Here is an 18,140-nt window from a genome sequence, read left to right as displayed (position 1 = left end):
TTCAGCTGCTAGCTCCTATCCCCTTGAAATTGTTAATAGATAGTTCTTTTTTTTTTGCTCCGTCTATTACTTGTAAATTTAGGTTTTTAATTTCGTTCTGTGCTTTCATTTCAATGTATTAATTTGTGACTTCTGATTTGCGATTCTAGATTCTACGAACTGACGATGGAGCTGGTCTCCGAAACGTTTTCTATAAAGATATGAATTTTTGTGGACTTTTCTTTGCTTTTAAATTCTTAGTTAATTTGCGATTTAAGCAAACAAGTGATATAAATTCATTATACGAGTACATGTTGCACGTTCTAGTGCGCGGTGCTGCTAGTTCTCAGGAGCGTTGCTGTGCATGGCTTTCTATCATCAATCATCAAGTTTAACAATAAAAACAACTCCACATAGTATAAATTCAGTACAAATAAGACCTATTAAGTGGCAGGAAATATTGAAAAGGCGTTTTATGTGCCACAATCGGGGTCAAGGTTTCGGTTGTAACTGGATGGATCTAAACTACCACGCAATATGCAACTCTGCTTAACTCTGCTAATTTACGGGTAATTATATTGAAGATGGTACAATAGTTTTGTGCGAGGTTGACGATTTGAAGAAATAATATGAACTATGACGTTGCAATTAAACATATATCTAATAAGCAATTCTGAAGCTGCTTCCGGTACCACTTTTCAATATAGCCTCATTCAGCTAAACTTCCACCGTCCCATCCTATTGCTCCAGCTCATGGTGCTCCAGGTTGTCATGCTCCAGGTCGGTATGCTCCAGGTTGTCGTCCTCCAGCTTGGTATGCTCCAGGTTGTCATCCTCCAGTTTGGAATGCTCCAAGTTGTTTTCCTCTAGGTTGAAATGCTCCATGGGCTCAGCACCTTCTGGACTCGAGGTCGGATTTGCGCCCCTGAAGACGTTGTCGGTGAGGCAGCCTTTGGCCACCGACCTGATCGAGTTGTCCGGGATGCCCAACTGGGATACCTGTGGAGTGAGAAAATATTCAAGCCTACAATTGGATTGAACTTTTGCAAGTTAGCCGCAATTATTCCAACGCTTGTGGTCACGTTGATCTAAATAATCGAACCAGTTCTTTTCCAGGCATGCATGACCTAACTCAATCTAAGATCAACCAAGAAGATCCAATATGAAATGAAAAACTATGTTATAGAAGCAGTAATACAGCTAGAATGCAAACCCTGTTCGCATTGCCAGTTTACGTCATCCATTAATCTTCAGAAGATATAATTTCCCCTCTCGGTTGGTTACGAAATAATTTTCGGGTTGGACTTCTCAAGGGTAAACTAGACGGCATTCATCACCTAGTTAGCTGGGAACTAACGTTTACTAGTATTTTGCAAGTACTCATGAAAACGCTGCCGAGACTGACGTTCGAACATTGAACAACAGCAAAAATAGGAAGATAACTAAACTCAAAATCAAACTTCTTCAACCTCAAAATTAATTTAATAGCATAGAAAATAATATCATGACGACTTTATTTATATAGGAGCATTTAGATATATTTAAATTAACCTAATAAATAGCATATGAATATATTTCATACGAATTTTCGATCTCAAATACAGTTTGCAAACGAGCGGCTCACCGGGTAAACGTACGAATGGCGAATTTGAATGTCACCGCTCGAGTGTAAATATGTCGGGTAGAAGCACACGGCCGCTCCTGTGAACTGCAGGCCCCTGTGAAGAACAGTATTTCAAGATATCAGTAAAAGTAATCAAGTTATCGGTCTTTAGTGCGAGGGACTGCTGTAGGTTTTCGAGGTCGATACGCCTCGAGCTCATTTTTCCTTTTTAAACGTATATATAAAATAAGGGAAAATTAAATTTTTCATTAAATACATCAAAAGGAAAACGAAAAAAATACAAATTTCTACAAATCACCTTTTTGAGCCACAGCGTCGAGGTCGCCAGCGGTCGATGACAACGTCACTAACAAATAATATGGTACTAAGCAATTTAAGAACAGTTATATCAGCGGCTCCGAATTACCCTTGTAAAAATTTTCGAATATAATAAACTACCTAAAGCAGAACGCATGAGATATTGTTAAACCTTCACTACCGCCGCAAATTGATGAATTAGCCAGGAAATAATTGATCTGATTTCGAGAGCCTAGTAATTGATCTGATTTTTCCTATAAGGATCCACTGCTTCCTGGGACTATGGAGGCAAGGAGGTCCTGCCTATACCGAGTGCAGAGGGCGGCAGAATACTAAAGGCCCGTTTACATTAGAGGCAACACACGGGCGTCAAGGGCCTCACCGCCCCTCTGTGAGGCGTCTACGTGCGCTTCTTGTGGGCAACGAAGCGATTAATTGACGAGCTAGCGATTCACAGTCGCCCTGCCAGACAAGCGCTGGGCAGAGCGCTGCTCAGCAGTCAGCTGCAGCGTTGCCAGATGGTATATTTCTATACCAGATTTCACAAATCTGGTATTTTCAGAAGGTGTCTGGTATGAACATTTTAGATCTGGTATATTTGCCTAAATCTGGTATTTTTCTGGTATTTTCTGACTTACTGCAAATTTACTGCATTAAGTTCCACCTCTGAAGTTTGAATTTCCTCCAACGTAGGCGTTGATTATATAGATTAACATCAGAGTGGCGCGACTAGAGGTTTCCCGCCATTTTTTGGAACCGCAAGTTTACCGCTTGATAAAATAACCCCGATTTAATTGTTAGCATTTAACAAAAGTGCTTAGTGTAATATGAGCATGAGAGTGATGATCCTCGGTTGATTACTGATCAGTGATGAACTGATGATATGGCCTAGGACGAGTGAGGTTGTCGAACCGTTCTCTGCAACGCAAGCTCCATCATTTTTGTTTGGTGGTTTTGAATTCTAAAGTGCCACTTGAATTCTGGGGTGCCATTCAATATTTCACTGATCTTGACAATTATCATCCATTCAGGGAACTGGCTGCCTACTGCATCACTTGTCTACTTTGACCTGTCTCCAAAGCATTCGTGGTGCAAGTGTTTTCACAAGTCACTTATGTGAAAAACGAGCAACAAAATAAAATTTCAACAAAGGTACTGGAGTTCCTTATTCGGACCAAAAGCTATCTGCTCAACCGCAACAAGTGATAACACTCGAAATGTTAGATTAATGCAATGTGCAAGCATGTACGAAAATAAGCAAAATGAAGATGACCTGTTTCCGCGGCTTGTTCATGTTGAGCGAAGAGGAAAAAGTGCCACAATGACACTGATAAAAAAAGGAAAAAGTGTCAATGTAATCAAACACAGGAAAAGAAAAGTGTCAAAATGTTCCAGAGGGGGAAAAAAATATAACGTGTTCAATTTGGCTAATTATCGTCAAGCCAGACAACTGCACAGTACATAAGTTAATTTTTTTCTAACCAACGTTTCTGACGAATAGTTTCATTAAATTTTGAGGTATTAGTCTGTTTTTGAACGATAGAATTTCTGGTATATTTCTGGTATTTTGAGCTAGGCAATCTGGTATTCTCGCCAGGAAAAAACCTGGCAACACTGGTCAGCTGCACTCAGTAGACGGCTGTCTGTGGTCTAGCGAGGGAGTCTGTACACGCTGGTCCTTCAAAACGTCAACTAACTCTACACTTGTTTGGACTCACTCTCTTGTAAGGCTAATTGATCTTTGTAGAGACTATGAATGCCTGTAAAGAGTTCGGTCAAAGGAATATAAAAGTCGAAATGCAAAAGAACAAGCACTGGTGGAAATAGTTAGAAGTTGTAAGAAACTTTTGTGTTCAAGTCACCATCGATGAGGTTCGCAAGAAAATTCATACGTTCCATCTTGAAATGAATTTCATTGCATATGAGTTTTCATCTCAATTCCATCATCCTGCTTCTCGATGAGTGGCATTATTTTACAGATGTAGGCGACGCCTACATCTTTTCTTAACATCAGCACACCCGAGAACAATGGCCCAGAGCTTAAATTCCGATACATCCATCCTCACTGACGTCTAACTGGTAACTAATCTACAGAGCGCGCGGTCTCGAGCTCCCGCGTACAAAAATGAGGGTGAATGGTTGTGTGCGGTGTGCTGCAGCAAGCGCCTCACCGCCCATGTTGTTGCCCCTAGTGTAAACGGACCTTAAAGACGGCGGCCCAGCAAGGCCGGGGAATGCCAAGTCCGAGACGCTTACCAATGACACAATTTTCATTTTGTATTAATGAGGACGAGGTGACGTTGGCTGCTGCATCACGTACGTGTAGAAGGTCCACGGGGACTGTCCATGTATGATAATAGAAGTTGTCCTCATGTCCATGTAACCAACGGTCTCTGCGTCCGTGTTGCTCCGGAACTCATCCCCCGAGTAGGCCCAGCCGTCGTACAGGTTGTAGTACACGTCGTCGATGCCGTACGGACTGCCGGCGTACCGCAGTGAAGATGCCTGCGGAAGTGAGGTCTCAAGTTAACAAATGGTTCCTCAATTATTGTATAAGCTTTACAAATGTTAAACCTGTAAAAGCGAAAACACATATGTATCTAAAATATCATCTAGTTCTTATTTCATTATGGGAGATGAAATCAGGGGTTCTATCCTCAGTTAAACATAATTTTCTTTTTTATGTTGTACATTCAATATTAAAAACGAGCTGATTAAAAAAAAAATAGATTACATTTTGCTCAGAATGAAAGTTACCTAATATTATTTCGAGCTTCAGTCAAACCACTTATAAAGTGGTTATTTTATAAAAGTTCAAAACAGCTTTATGCAAAAATTATTGCATGTACATCCATGGTATTTGCTTTGTTGAGCACGTCTTGTTTGTAGCTTTTAAACGAGAGCAAACACTGTGCAATTAGCGCGAATAATAATCTATTAATGCAAATATAATTTAAAGAAATCTCTGTGCATATTGTTAAAAAATGCTCATTTATATATTTTTTAAATTGCTTTATGCAAAGAAAACTAGAGCACGCACATACATGCGGTTTTCTGCGTTAGACGCGCCTTTTCAGCAGCTGCAAAATGAGTAAAGGAAACGGAAAAGTCAAATATATCGATTTTTCCACCCAGACGCTCCCCTTAACAAAAGGATCCTCAATTATTATACAGGTGCTACTCATGTTAACCCTGTCAGAGCGAAGATTTATCTGTGTAAAGTATCATATAATTCTTATTTCATCATGGGAGATAAAATCAGGGCTCTATCCTCAGTTAAATTTATTTTCCTTTTTATGCTATACATTCTATATTAACAATGAACGGATTTTATGTATAGATTACATTTCGATCAGAATCGAAGTTACCTAACATTATTTTGATAATTTCGAGCTTCAGTCAAATTTAAAGATCAATCTTCATAATACAGAGTAGTGTTATAATATGTCAAAAAATAAGATTGAGAACCGTTAAGCTCTATATGATTCCACCACTTTCATAAACATTAGACCAACCATTTACAACTTTTTAAGTTGAAGCATTTCCAGTATGAACATATCCACGTTATGAGACTCACATTCCCAGCGAGGGGAGAAACGAGGTTGTAGCAAACGTTGATTCCGCTGCGATGGACATACGTCCCTCCTAAAACTTCGAAATTGTAGAAGTTGTCAGCGTACAGGATCCAGCTGCGGGATAACCATTTGCTGATCAACTAACGAACTTCATTTCATTTAAAGTTATCTATTTTCATTGAAAGTATACAACTATACATCAATCTCGATATTTTTCCTTAAAATCGATTAGTAATCAAAATTTTTTGGTTTTAACTCGTGTTTTAAACAGAAGCAATTTTTTTGTCACATGCAATCGGGTGTTTCCTACATGTCTAATTTCTGGGGGCGCAGCCGTAGGCCACAAATTTGACTCTTAAATAAGCCCTGGAGCCTACGCCTAGCTTCACCATGCATTAACTTTACTCAGCCTCAGAACAAGAAGCCGCAGACTACGCTTGAACTCCGTAATCCAGACAAGCGACACACTGCCGAAAGATAATAGCGCCGCAGGTTTTTAGCCAATACTTAATTAAGCAAGCTCGCTTTTAAGGCCCTGATTGAAAGCCGAGAGGCTTCGAACAGGCTCGGCTCTTCCCTAAGCGTTTCTTCACTAATTAGGATAGACTTTACTCCACTCGCAAATGAGATGGCGATATGGATTTTTCCATACTTACCCAGCTATTTATTTATAAGCGTCGACCAGTAATAAAAAATATGTAAACTTTGTATTAAAAGAGTTTTAATGAGAGGAAATTTCAAGAAACTTTGAATATTATTGTTCATCATGTCTGCGACTTCTACACTTTTTTCGATATATAAACGGGTTGTAATTTTTATTGTCAATTGAATGGTATATTCGGCATTCCTTGATCAGCTTCCTTGTTATAGATATTTTTTACCAAAAAATATTTATGATCGAGTCTGCTGATACGCGGAGGGAAAATCCCGCATACTAGCTGCTCAAATGGAGACGTTGTGCAATGTTTGAGGGGAAAAAGACGTCGTAAATTACTCAACTGTCAGTTCACGACGGGTGGCATGGTAAAGGCGAAGTCAATGAGGGGCGAAGAATAATACGTGGCCAGTGGTCGGCCTATCCAATTAGTTATAGCCGACCGTTGGCCATTCCTCGGCCACCTGAAAGCGACCAGTTACCGCAAAGAAGGGTCTGGCTAGGATATCATATTACAAAGAGTACAAGCTCGAGGGTAGCGGCTGGCCGAGCTTTGGGCAGATCAAGAATTTTACACGATGGTCGCGAAAACCTCGCTCTCAAACTTCGCTGCATTTTGACTACAAGCCTCAAGCTGTCAGTTCCCCTGTCCGGCTGTACCTACTCCGGCCTAACATATTCACGCTGTCTCGGCTCAACCGTCTTGCAGCCAATGACTGGCTTTACCAGCACACTTGGACCGCCTTGCTAACTTCTTGCAGCCAATGAGGTTAGGTTAGGTCCGCTCAGGTTTGTTTTGGGTGGAGAGAGGTTGCAGCTCGTATAGATTAGGCCTGAAGAGGTTAGGCCAAATGAGGTTTGGCCAGATGCAGTATGGCCATGTTTACCTTTGGCAAGCTTATTTTGTGGCTGTGGACATCCAGCGCTATGGCTTCGAGTACTTGACATCATAGGCCGTTATGCACTTTGGCGTTCTTACATATAGTAAGGAATGTGAACGAAGTGTGAAGTATGGCATAGCTGGCCTCCTGCATGCGCCCCTAATTTCTGCCCTCGCTTTTTATCACTTATTTAAAAGTTATTTTAGCGCAAAAAACGTAGAAAACAAAACATAACAAAAATATAAAATGAGCATAATTAAGTAATTTCCAAATTAGTTTTGTTTTCAATTAATACATGTACAATTTTTATTAAAATTCAAATATTCTTCTTTGAGCAGGTGTGTTTCAGCCCGACGACTGCTGGGCTTTTCTTGCTTGTTCCTGGGGACTTATTCTCTTGCGCATTTGTCCTAGTCTGACGTGAAGGATGAGAAAGCCACTTCAGACTTAGTATTGGCTTTTCGTCTCTTAGTCGAAGTGATGACTTTTTTCTATTCAAAAAAGGATAATACCACGGCCATTATTATTAATCTATCACTTACTTGCCAGTAAAATAAATGCTGATGATGGAGTTGTCCATGCCGTACACGCTCAGTTCTGGGGTGTAGTCGAAGAACTCGTAAGAAGCGCCAGCACAATTAGGTGCGGTGTACGCTTTAAGGTACCGTAAGTCCGGGATATCTGCGGAGTGTCTTAAGTTTTACTGATACATTTTGAGTATGTTATGTTTTACAATTTCAGGAGCGGTTTAAATTTGGGTACCTTTGATAAGATTTTCATCCAGCTTCGTACGTTATCTTTTGTGCAGCAGCGGAAAGATTCATAGCATTATTAATCCATTTAGAATGTAGAGTGGCGAAATATTTCTCCCGAAGCAGCCTGCAGCGATAGGGATGTAACCATCAAGAATTGCTGCAAGTTACGTTGCACTCCACGGCTATAGCCAGGGGCTCTCAATAATTAGAGGTTCTTCCGTTAATTATTGCGCTCTCAATAAAGATCTGCGGCCAACCACTATTACAAATTATTGAGGAACCTTTTAATAGATTAAACATGACACCTGAATTCAACGCAATCAAAGAACTTACAATCTTATTAACAGAGCTGGGCAGCGCTACTTTAAAATGTAGCGGCGCTACCGCTACCGCTACATGCTCTAAAATTTGGGTACCACTAGATTGTAGCGAGCGCTACCGCTACCGCTACAGCAAAATGTAGCGCCGCTACAATGGCCAAAATTATTGGAAATCTCTAAATATTTATTGTTCTGCTATTGGGATTTACTCATAAACATTTAATGATAATAAAACATTTTCAAAACATATCAATGCAACTTTATTGCAATTAACCTAACCGAACTAGTATGGGTTAGATACAGTAAATAAAAGTTACAGTTATTTTTATGTTTTACCTTCCCTGCATGGATGTGTACTTTATTCTACCAATCTAAAACATTATCCACATATATGTACAAATAACAGACTGATGTATATGTGGATAATTTTTGAGATTGGTAGATTAAAGTAGACATCCATGTAGGGAAGGTGAAACATAAAAATAACTATATAAAAATAACTAAGCAAACTGAAACATGAAAAAATACTTGTAAGTGGTAACTGGTAACAACTTAACAAGTAACAACTAACATGTTGACACTAGTAACAGGCTGAGGTTGACAACATTACACCGAAATCTTTCGTACAGTTTTATTCCGTAATTATTATTATGTATGTATCATGCTGGTTTTTAAATAATATTTAATACTATTAAGTAAAATCTAAAGGCTTTATCTATAAATGTAGCGGTAGCGCTGTAGCGGCAAAACTTTGTATCGCTACTTAAATATGTAGCGGGCGCTACTGCTACATTGCCTTAAATGTAGCGCCGCTACCGCTACATGTAGCGTGCTACTGCCCACCTCTGCTTATAAAGTATGTGTGGGTTGTGGTATATCTTTTCTTACCTGCAGCCTCGACGAAGAAGCAAGACAGCGCACCCACAAGGGTGGTCAGGACGTAAAACGAAGCTCCCATCTTCTTGGCCTTCGACCTGCAACAAACCTTGGCAGTCAGAGAGCAACTCCAGTGCCTTGTTATCAGCACCATTAGCACAGATAAAGGTTGCGTTCACGGCATTTACTCTGGCAATTTTCCTGATTCAACTAAGGATTTTATTTTGTGATCTTCATTCAGTTTCCTGAGGACAAGCCTCAGTTCGAACCTTCTTAATTTATTATATTCTTCTTCGTGGGCTTTAGTTAATCTAAAAAAAATTCAAACGTCTCCATCTGATTGTTTGATTTATGAGTGATAGTTACGGCTGATGTTTGAAGTTAGTGGGTAATACGTGGAGGAGGTTAGCTAGGTCTCTGGTGTCAAGACAAAGTCCCTCCTTACCTTAACCTGGGAAACTGAGCTCAAATAAATTACAAGTTCGTGCATTTTGTTCGTCATGATGATGGTCACCGACAGAGGTGGGCAGTAGCGCGCTACATGTAGCGGCCGCTACTAGCGGCCGCTACATTTTCAGTAGCGGTAGCGGCTCTACATTTAAGGCAATGTAGCGGTAGCGGTAGCGCCCGCTACATATTTAAGTAGCGATACGAGGTTTTGCCGCTACAGCGTATGCTACAATGTCGAGACACATATCATTCGATTTGTAACAACAATATCTAGCGACTGTAGAGCCCCGATTTTTGATTTTTCTCATCGTTTTTTTTCGCGTTCTTCCCATTTTTTCACATTTTTACCCCCCACCTTCCTCCCCCTCCCATATATAAGTCAAACCATGCACATATGAAAAAAAAGGTTCTAGTGTCGCTAGGTATTGTTTTTACAAATCGAATGGTATGTCTCTCATTGCCGTAGCTTGAAAACTGTAGGAGTTATGATTTTTTTAAGATGGCGTTTTTTAGATTTTTAAATTGTTCAGGGGAGCCAAATAAAGTAAAATTCATTGAAAACAGAAGAATATGCCCAAAAAGTCTTGATATTGTAGCCCAAGCTTTCCCATTGCCAATTATTTGCATTCAAGGTACCAGCACGCGTCTTTAGACTTATTTATGTTCAATTTAACGTGAATAATAGGCTATAAATGGGACTTTTTATATATAAATATATATATAAAATATTCATTTTACATAACTTTACAACTGCATTACGCAAAAACTATTGCATGAACATCCATGGTAGTAGCTTTGTTGAACGCGTCTCGTTTGTAGCTTTCAAACGAGTGCAAACACTTTGTAATTAACGAGAGTAATGATCTATATACAGATTTAATTCAAATAAATCTTTGTACATATTGTTAAAAAATGTTCATATATATATTTTTAAAATTGTCTTACGCAAAAATTATATCACGCACAGACATGCGGTAAACTGCGTAAGACGCGCCTTTTCAGCAGCTACAAAATGAGTCAAGAAAACAGTAAAGTCAAAATTTCCGATTTTTAGGGTAGCCGGTCCCCTTAATAGTATTAAATATTATTTAAAAACCAGCATGATACATACATAATATAAATTACAGAATAAAACTGTACGAAAGATTTCGGTGTAACGTTGTCAACCTCAGCCTGTTACTAGTGTCCACATTTTAGTTGTTACTTGTTAAGTTGTTACCAGTTACCACTTACAGGTTTTTTCATCTTTCAGTTTACTTACAGTTATTTTTACACAGTTATTTTTATGTTTCACCTTCCCTACATAAATGTCTAATTTAATCTACCAATCTCAAAAATAATTCACATATATATATACAAAAAAGACTGATTTTTATATGTATATGTGGATAATTTCTTAGATTGGTAGATTAAAGTTCACATCCATGTAGGGAAGGTAAAACATAAAATAAGTGTGACTTCTATTTACTGTATCTAACTCTGTGGTAACCCATACTAGTTCGGTTAGGTTAATTGCAGTAAAATTGCATTGATATGTTTTGAAAATGTTTTATTATCATTAAATGTTAATGAGTACAAGGCACCCAATAGCAGAACAATAAATATTTAGAGATTTCCAATCATTTTGGCCATTGTAGCGGCTAATGTAGCGCGCTACATTTTACTGTAGCGGTAGCGGTAGCGCCCGTTACAATTTAGTGGGTGTAGCGGTAGCGGTAGCGCCCGCTACATTTAGAGCATGTAGCGGTAGCGGTAGCGCCCGCTACATTTAGAGCATGTAGCGGTAGCGGTAGCGCCCGCTACATTTAGAGCATGTAGCGGTAGCGGTAGCGCCGCTACATTTCCAAGTAGCGCTGCCCAGCTCTGGTCACCGAGGACCAACCACTTGACTCACCATAAAGATAAAACTCAAGATCATCTTCGGTATCACTCAGGCAGAGAGCGGGGTCAGATAAATGAGGAAATCACATGATGATCGATATTTATATATTACCACGAGTGTTGCCTTTTTACGAAAACAGATATTCTCATCTTAAATGAACGAATGCAACAGGCTTTTATCACACAGTTGTTACAATTCTTCTTAACTTGACGGCAATAACTGAAAGACGTTCTCCCAAAGAGACGTATGTAGCTTGTATTAATTCAAACATTGTCTGGATCACGTCAATATTATTGCGCCTAAGAGATAAGGTAGATTTAAAACAGTGAAATTCAACCTTATAATTGAGTACATCCTACTGAATAGATGATTCAAATATATGGAAGCAATACGTAACTCACAAAACGGTAATTCCTGGAAGCACTGACTTAATGTGAATACCAGAGTTTTACTGTACTTCACCTCCATCCTCGTAGTTCTTGGCTGTAGCATCAATGAAGGTGAGGAGAGGAGTAAGACAGCATGGGTACTTAGACTTAGAGGAACAGGGAAGGTCGCAGCACCAGAGCGGGGTGGTTGGGGATTGGAACGATGCGTTGGCCGCGAGGTGGTGTCCATTCGCGGCTACTTGGCTGCCGCCGTTTGACGTAAGCTTCTCCTCGTTGTGATCTAACTTGAACTTACTGATCCACTACGCCATTACTGCGTATTAATCGCATTACTAAACTGGTTTCATATATTTTCTAAGTTATTTGTCTGGTGTCGATCGATGGAATGTGCTGATGGTGTTGTAGCGGATCTCTCACTATGTAGAACTTATTTTATGACTACCATACTTATTACATTTATATGAATAGTCCAGAGAGAATTCGCTTTCGTTGGCAGGCAACATTTCACTTCCGCTAAGCCCGTCTCTCTCTAACTTCCTCCCACGCTTAGAGCCCATTATTCTTCCTGCCGCTGTTCCGCTAACATCCCCTGGTAAGCTCCCTAACTAATAAACCGTGCCCATAGGATAGCTCATGTCTTCAGTTGTGCTGAGTGCAGTGTAGCGTAATAGATAAATCTAGAGACATTGCAAGGTTTTGTGTTAATCGATTTTGCCATGCCTTAAGCTCACGTGATAACTTGCTCACTCATCAAATGGTGTCGTGAATTAACGTAGTTCTGTTTCGCAGTGACCTCACATCGGCGATATAAGAATCATTCGAGCCTCGCAACGTGTAAACTCAACATCTCATGCCTGTATAATGACGCTCATCACGTGCCTATGTAACGACGCTCATCTCGTGCCTGCATGTGTAACGACGCTCATCTCGTGCCTGTGTAACGACGCTCATCTCGTGCCTGTGTAACGACGCTCATCGTGCCCTGGACTCGACAACGTGCCTCTGTAACTCAACATCACGTGCCTCTGTAACATCACCACGACAACGTCACGTCACGTCTCACCCCGCGTAGCCGCGTGCATCTCACCGAGCCGTCAGCACCTCGTGTTCACTACTGGTCCTGGTTCCATTTCCATTTCCGGGCCGTCGATTCCCGTCAGGGACTTGCCCCCCCCCTCCCAGGGCCCCACACCAGGCACGCCCTCTGGTGCCTCGCCATATTGGCGGCTGACAGCACCCTGTTGCATCCCGGGCACTGAGCGACCCTCCCCCTCCTGGCTCTCACCGGCTCCTCCCCCCCTCCCCCCACAACCACTTCAACGTCTCGTCCCCCAGCGTCCTCCCTCACACGCCCCCCTCCTGACCCTCCCCCTCCCCCTCCCGAATCTATCCCTCCCCCTTCCGACTTTCCCCGGCTCCTCCCCCCTTCCTCCCAACCGGCGCCAACGTCTCGTCCCCCAACACATCCCCTTACATGCCTCGCGTAATTTCCCTTCGTAATCCACGTATTGCACCTCCCGCACTGTCTCCTATCTCCCACTCCATCCGTACACGTCCTCGCATGATTCACTCTCGCACCCTCCGTCTCAACACTCATACCACGTTTGCTACACTCAAACCTCACTCGCTCCTCAGCTACTCTATGAATGCGCTACTGGTGGTTGGTCAGGCCCGCCTTACTTCGGCAGACCTTCCCATACCCCTCATATCTGCACACCCAGTCATTCATTATTCTAACATTCCTGTCCAGTCTCGCCACATTTGCATCCCAAGCGTACTCATGGCCTTTCTGACATTCCCATTCCTTCAAATGCTCAATGCGTTCTTTCACCATGACCTTCCATCCATCCCTTTCTCTGCTCAGCCGCTCCACATCAGTCCAGTCCACTCCCGCTTCCTTTAACATCCGCTTCCAGTACAAGACAGTCTTCCTCTTACGCCCTTGCATCTTCCCGAAACCTTTCAACCTCTCATACCATCCTAGTACCATCGCTTTCGTCAGCCTCTCATTTCCCATTCTCATATTATGTCCCACTCGCTCCAACACACTCTTCTCAATCTTCCATCTCACACTCTTTACACTCAAACACTTCCTCACATCCCACATGTTCACTCCTCTCCCTTGCATTTGCCTCAGAGGCGGGCCATTCTGATCACTCAACGCGTATCTATAACAATTATACATCCACTTTTGCAACCGATTCATATCCTTTACATACCACACTCTCGCCTGACAATCATACAGCAGACTACTCTCCACACATGCCTCCACCACCCTCGCCTGACACTTCTTAGACATTCTCGACCCTTTCAGCCACCCTTTCACTCTCCACCACAAACTTCCAGCTCTCTTGATCCTGTTATTCACATCCACTTCCAAACTCACCCAGCTCCCAAGTACTCTGATTTCACCCCCTCTTCCGTCCCAAACTCAAGCACTTCCTCTTTCTCCTCATTGTTTCGTTCCTCCCACTGATTCATCACTTCTTTCACTGCTCTCATACCATTCTCAATCTCATTCTTTACACCCACAATCGTATTGTCATCCGCAAACAAAGCCATGTACACTCTCACTCTCACACACTCACTACCCCCTTCTCCCATGCACTCTCTCGAGCAAACGAACCCCCTGGCACCCATCTCCACGTCACCCCAACCTCTTCACCCCCGCTTCTTCTCGCCACCTCCACTTGCCTCATAACCGCCTGATGGTACACATTAAACAAGATGGGTGACGTGGAGCACCCCTCTCGCAGACCTCTCGCAGGCACCCAGCTTTCACTCACTCCCTCCTTCCCTCTCACCTTGTAAACAGTCGACTCATGCAAATCCACAATCGTATCCAGACATTTCTCTTTCATTCCATACCTCTCAAGCAACCTCCACAAACCCGGTTCGTTCACTCTCGGATATGCTTTACTCAAATCCAGCAGTCTCGCCACAGCCCACTCCTCTTCATTCATGCCCCCATTCTCATTCAGTTCCATTCTTCTCTTTAAATCAACCACGTCCTCTTGCATACGAACCATTAATTTGCACCACATCCGCTGTCGACCTACCCTTTCGAAAACCTGCCTGTTCCTTATCCAACAACCCCAAATACTCAGCCCACCATGCCATTCTCTTCGCTATCACCCTCGCAAGTATTCTGATCCCCATACTCAACAGACATACCCCCTATAGTTATTACAGTCATTCCTATCACCCTTCTTGTATAACGGAATCATAACGCCTACTTTCAAAGATTCATCCCAAGAATCCGCTCTCTTCACAAACATTTCTCTCACCAACTCAATCACTCTGTCTCACACTCCTTCATCCGCCCACTTAATATATCCAATCCTCACTCCATCTTCCTCAGGCGCCGACTCTTTCATATCTTCCATAGCCGCAACAATCTCTTATCTTACAGGCACTTCATTCAGTCGATCATTTGCCTCTTTCGCTCTTTCACACTCTCGCAGGTCAGTCGCGCCATTTACCGCCCGTTCTATCACTCTAGGCTCCTCTTCATACCTCTCGCACGTCACTCGTTCAAAATGCTCCTTAAATTCATTCACACATATATTCGCACTCGCTCCCGCCTTGCATCCCCTCGTGCCAATCTTCCTCAAACACTTGTACATGTCTCCCACTCTGCCTATCGCACACGCTTCCTCATATTCCCTAATCTTATTCTCCCACCACTCTCGTTCAAGCCGCCTCAACCGTCTTCGCAAAGCTCTCCTCGCCTGCTTCACCTCCTCTATCGCTCCAGCCACCTCTCTCTCCAGCCTCTCCATCAGTCTGCCATCTCTCCTCTGCCTCAGCCTTCTCCTATTCCCCACCAGTTGCACCCTTTCATTTCTCAAACGCACCGCCGCACTCACTCTCTCATTCAACGCATTTAGCTCATCTTCATACCCAATTGTCCAGGGATTCTGAACCCACTTCTCACACACTCCACATACTTCTTTCAGTCATCACCTCAGTCGCCGCTTGCTTCAGTCATCACCTCCGCAAGCACCTTCCATTTATTACCTTCATTTATTCTCTCATTTGCCTCAGTCATCCTCTCATTCGTTTCCACCTTGTATTCCTCCCTCTTCTCCCATTCTTTCAACACCTCCCACTTTATCCTTGGCACTCTTCTCATATTCCCTCCTGGCACTCTCCATCTTCTCCCTTCACTCTCACAGTCATCACTACTGGCTTGTGGTCCGACAACTTGTATTCTCCATCCGTCCTCATCTTTCTTACCATCCACCTCCTATCACTCTTCCTCATCACAAAACCATCCAACTCGTACCATCTACCATACCTCACATTAAACCACGTCCCTCTCCTTTTATACCTCATGTAGCTATTCACATACTCCAACTCATGCTCCCCACACCAATCAATCAGATCCCTTCCTGCCTCATTCATATTTCCAATGCCATACCTTCCGCACGCCCCTTCCCTTTCATTCCCTCTTCCCACATTCGAGTTGAAATCTCCCCCTATAATGAATTTCTCACTTCCACCACACGCAACTTGATTCTCAACCGCTCTTCTGTACCTCTCCATACCGTCATCGTTCGTTCCCCACACAGGCTGATACACTGATACCAGACGCAACCCTCCCAACACCACAGCATTCACTCTCTCCTCAAAACATCTCTTCTGTCCCTCTCCCACCCACACGTCTAACGCCTCACTCCTCAAAACCACAGCCGACTTCTTCCCATGTACCACCACCACTCTTTCCTCATCCTCTGCTAGCCACAACACACCCTCATCATCCGCACTTATTTCACTCAACAAAATAATCTCCCACCCTTTCCTCACAATCTTCTCTATCACTCTCCTCAAACGCCTCCTATTATGCTCTCTCATAGACAATCTCTGCACATTCCACGTCACAATCACTTTCTCACTCTTTTGCCTCCCATCCACACTCTCATTCTATCTCTCTCGATCTCTCCTCCTCCTCCTCCGACCCTCGTGACGCCTTTTCCTTCTCTCTTCTCTTCGCCTCTCTCCCACTCCCCTCCGCCCCCTCCAATTCCTTGGCCCGGGGTGCGGGTGAATGGACCGGAGTCCAATCACTTTAAGGGCCGCTGCCAGCCTGTCCAAAACGGCTCGCCACCGTCCGGCAGGCACTGATGTGGGCCCCAGAGGGGCCCTCGCCTTGAAAGTTTTTAAAAAGGGGTCCGGGGGGGCTACTCCCATCTTCCTCTGTTGTGAGCGGGGAGGGTGTTAGGCATCTCCCCTTGCGGCTTGATCCCACATTGCCCCCCGCCCCCTGGTGGATCCTTTGCCGCTCCAGGGGCCAACAGCTGCTGGCCCCGGGCGAGTCCCCCTTGCGCCACAGGAGGCGAACCACCGAGCAAGGTACTGGCCCTTGTCGCCCAATTCTTCCCGGGATCATCATCATCGAGCAGGTCACGTGAGCTTAATCGAATAAAGTGTTAATTATTAATGTTGCTGTAATTAACCGACCAATTACATCAAGCCGCCCCTCAGCAATTTCAGTCTGTCCTATTGAAATGACACTAGTTAACTTGGCCTTAATATCCACTGATAGGAGTCGATTGTTATTGGACGTGGTCGGGTGATTAATTAACCCGCCACAGTAAAATTTGAATCATTGTACTCTGATGACCGGAATCGTTTATGCGGAGTGGGCATGGAGCCCTGAGCAACGAGAACCCTAGACCCTCCCTACACACTATCACAAATTGTTGTCTCCTGCTTCTTGTTGGTTTGCGGTGATAATCGATTATGAGTCAAGTTGACAATGATTATTTTACAAAATTAATTGCCGGTAGATCCTTTGAAGACATAGGACGCTTCTGAAAATATGTGCAAGCATCTGCTGCAATATGGATTTTACTCATTCCAAATAAACTTAGTGCCTTAATTCATCATCACATTAAATGGTGCAAATTTGACCTAAAACTTGAAAATTTGGCGTTGCATTGCCATTATTTACAACTGATAGCTAATTGTGCTAAACAAATATACAATTCTCGTAGGTACTTCAGAGTACCAAAATAGGGTTACGAGGATTATAGAATCTGATTACAGGATCTAGGCTTAGGCCCAACTCATTAGGTTCTTCTTTATTAAAGCTATCTCACGACAACAATTGCTATAATTATACATAAAATGTCAAATGGGTCACATTATTAATTCATGAATATCTTAACCAGGGTATCATGTATTATACGCCATGAAACTACGGTTTCCACATTGACGTTGCCAACTGAACAATAGCACTTGCTGTTATTGGCTGTGTAATCTCTTTCATGAACAAAATAATTATAGTGTCCAACACATATTCCCACTAGATATAGAAAACTGAAAATCTAGGTTATCGGAAAAAAAGAAGGAAAAGGTTTTAGATACATCGATGTAAGATTTTTGCAACACTGCTATCATGAAAAATGTCAATCACTAAGTTCAAATTGTTATTCATGATCTTGAGCAAACA

General features: G+C 42.6%; 1 protein-coding gene across 1 annotated transcript; it reads right to left on the bottom strand.

Moving 5' to 3' along the window:
• Positions 1-249: 249 nt before the first annotated feature.
• Positions 250-9,058, bottom strand: LOC108681505. Its single transcript, XM_018170540.2, has 6 exons — positions 8,975-9,058; positions 7,554-7,692; positions 5,478-5,589; positions 4,221-4,405; positions 1,604-1,697; positions 250-978 (listed from the first exon to the last, which is right to left on the bottom strand). The coding sequence occupies exons 1-6, from the start codon at positions 9,042-9,044 to the stop codon at positions 718-720; spliced, it is 861 nt and encodes a 286-aa protein (XP_018026029.1). The 5' UTR covers positions 9,045-9,058; the 3' UTR covers positions 250-717.
• Between the last annotated feature and the right edge of the window lie 9,082 nt (positions 9,059-18,140).

The sequence above is a fragment of the Hyalella azteca genome, unplaced genomic scaffold (genome assembly GCF_000764305.2).
Source record: "Hyalella azteca isolate HAZT.00-mixed unplaced genomic scaffold, Hazt_2.0.2 contig15216, whole genome shotgun sequence".
NCBI lineage: Eukaryota > Metazoa > Arthropoda > Malacostraca > Amphipoda > Hyalellidae > Hyalella > Hyalella azteca.
This window is presented reverse-complemented; position numbering and strand designations above follow the sequence as displayed.

What these genes read in the sequence shown, in the direction of transcription:
- LOC108681505 (XM_018170540.2), bottom strand. Translation starts at nt 9,044, where the DNA reads ATGGGAGCTTCGTTTTACGTCCTGACCACCCTTGTGGGTGCGCTGTCT. An exon ending in AGCATTTATTTTACTGGCAA is followed by an intron (nt 5,590 to 7,553) that starts GTAAGTGATAGA and finishes GTTATCCCGCAG; the next exon opens with CTGGATCCTGTACGCTGACA. An exon ending in GCCATTCGTACGTTTACCCG is followed by an intron (nt 979 to 1,603) that starts GTGAGCCGCTCG and finishes CTCACTCCACAG; the next exon opens with GTATCCCAGTTGGGCATCCC.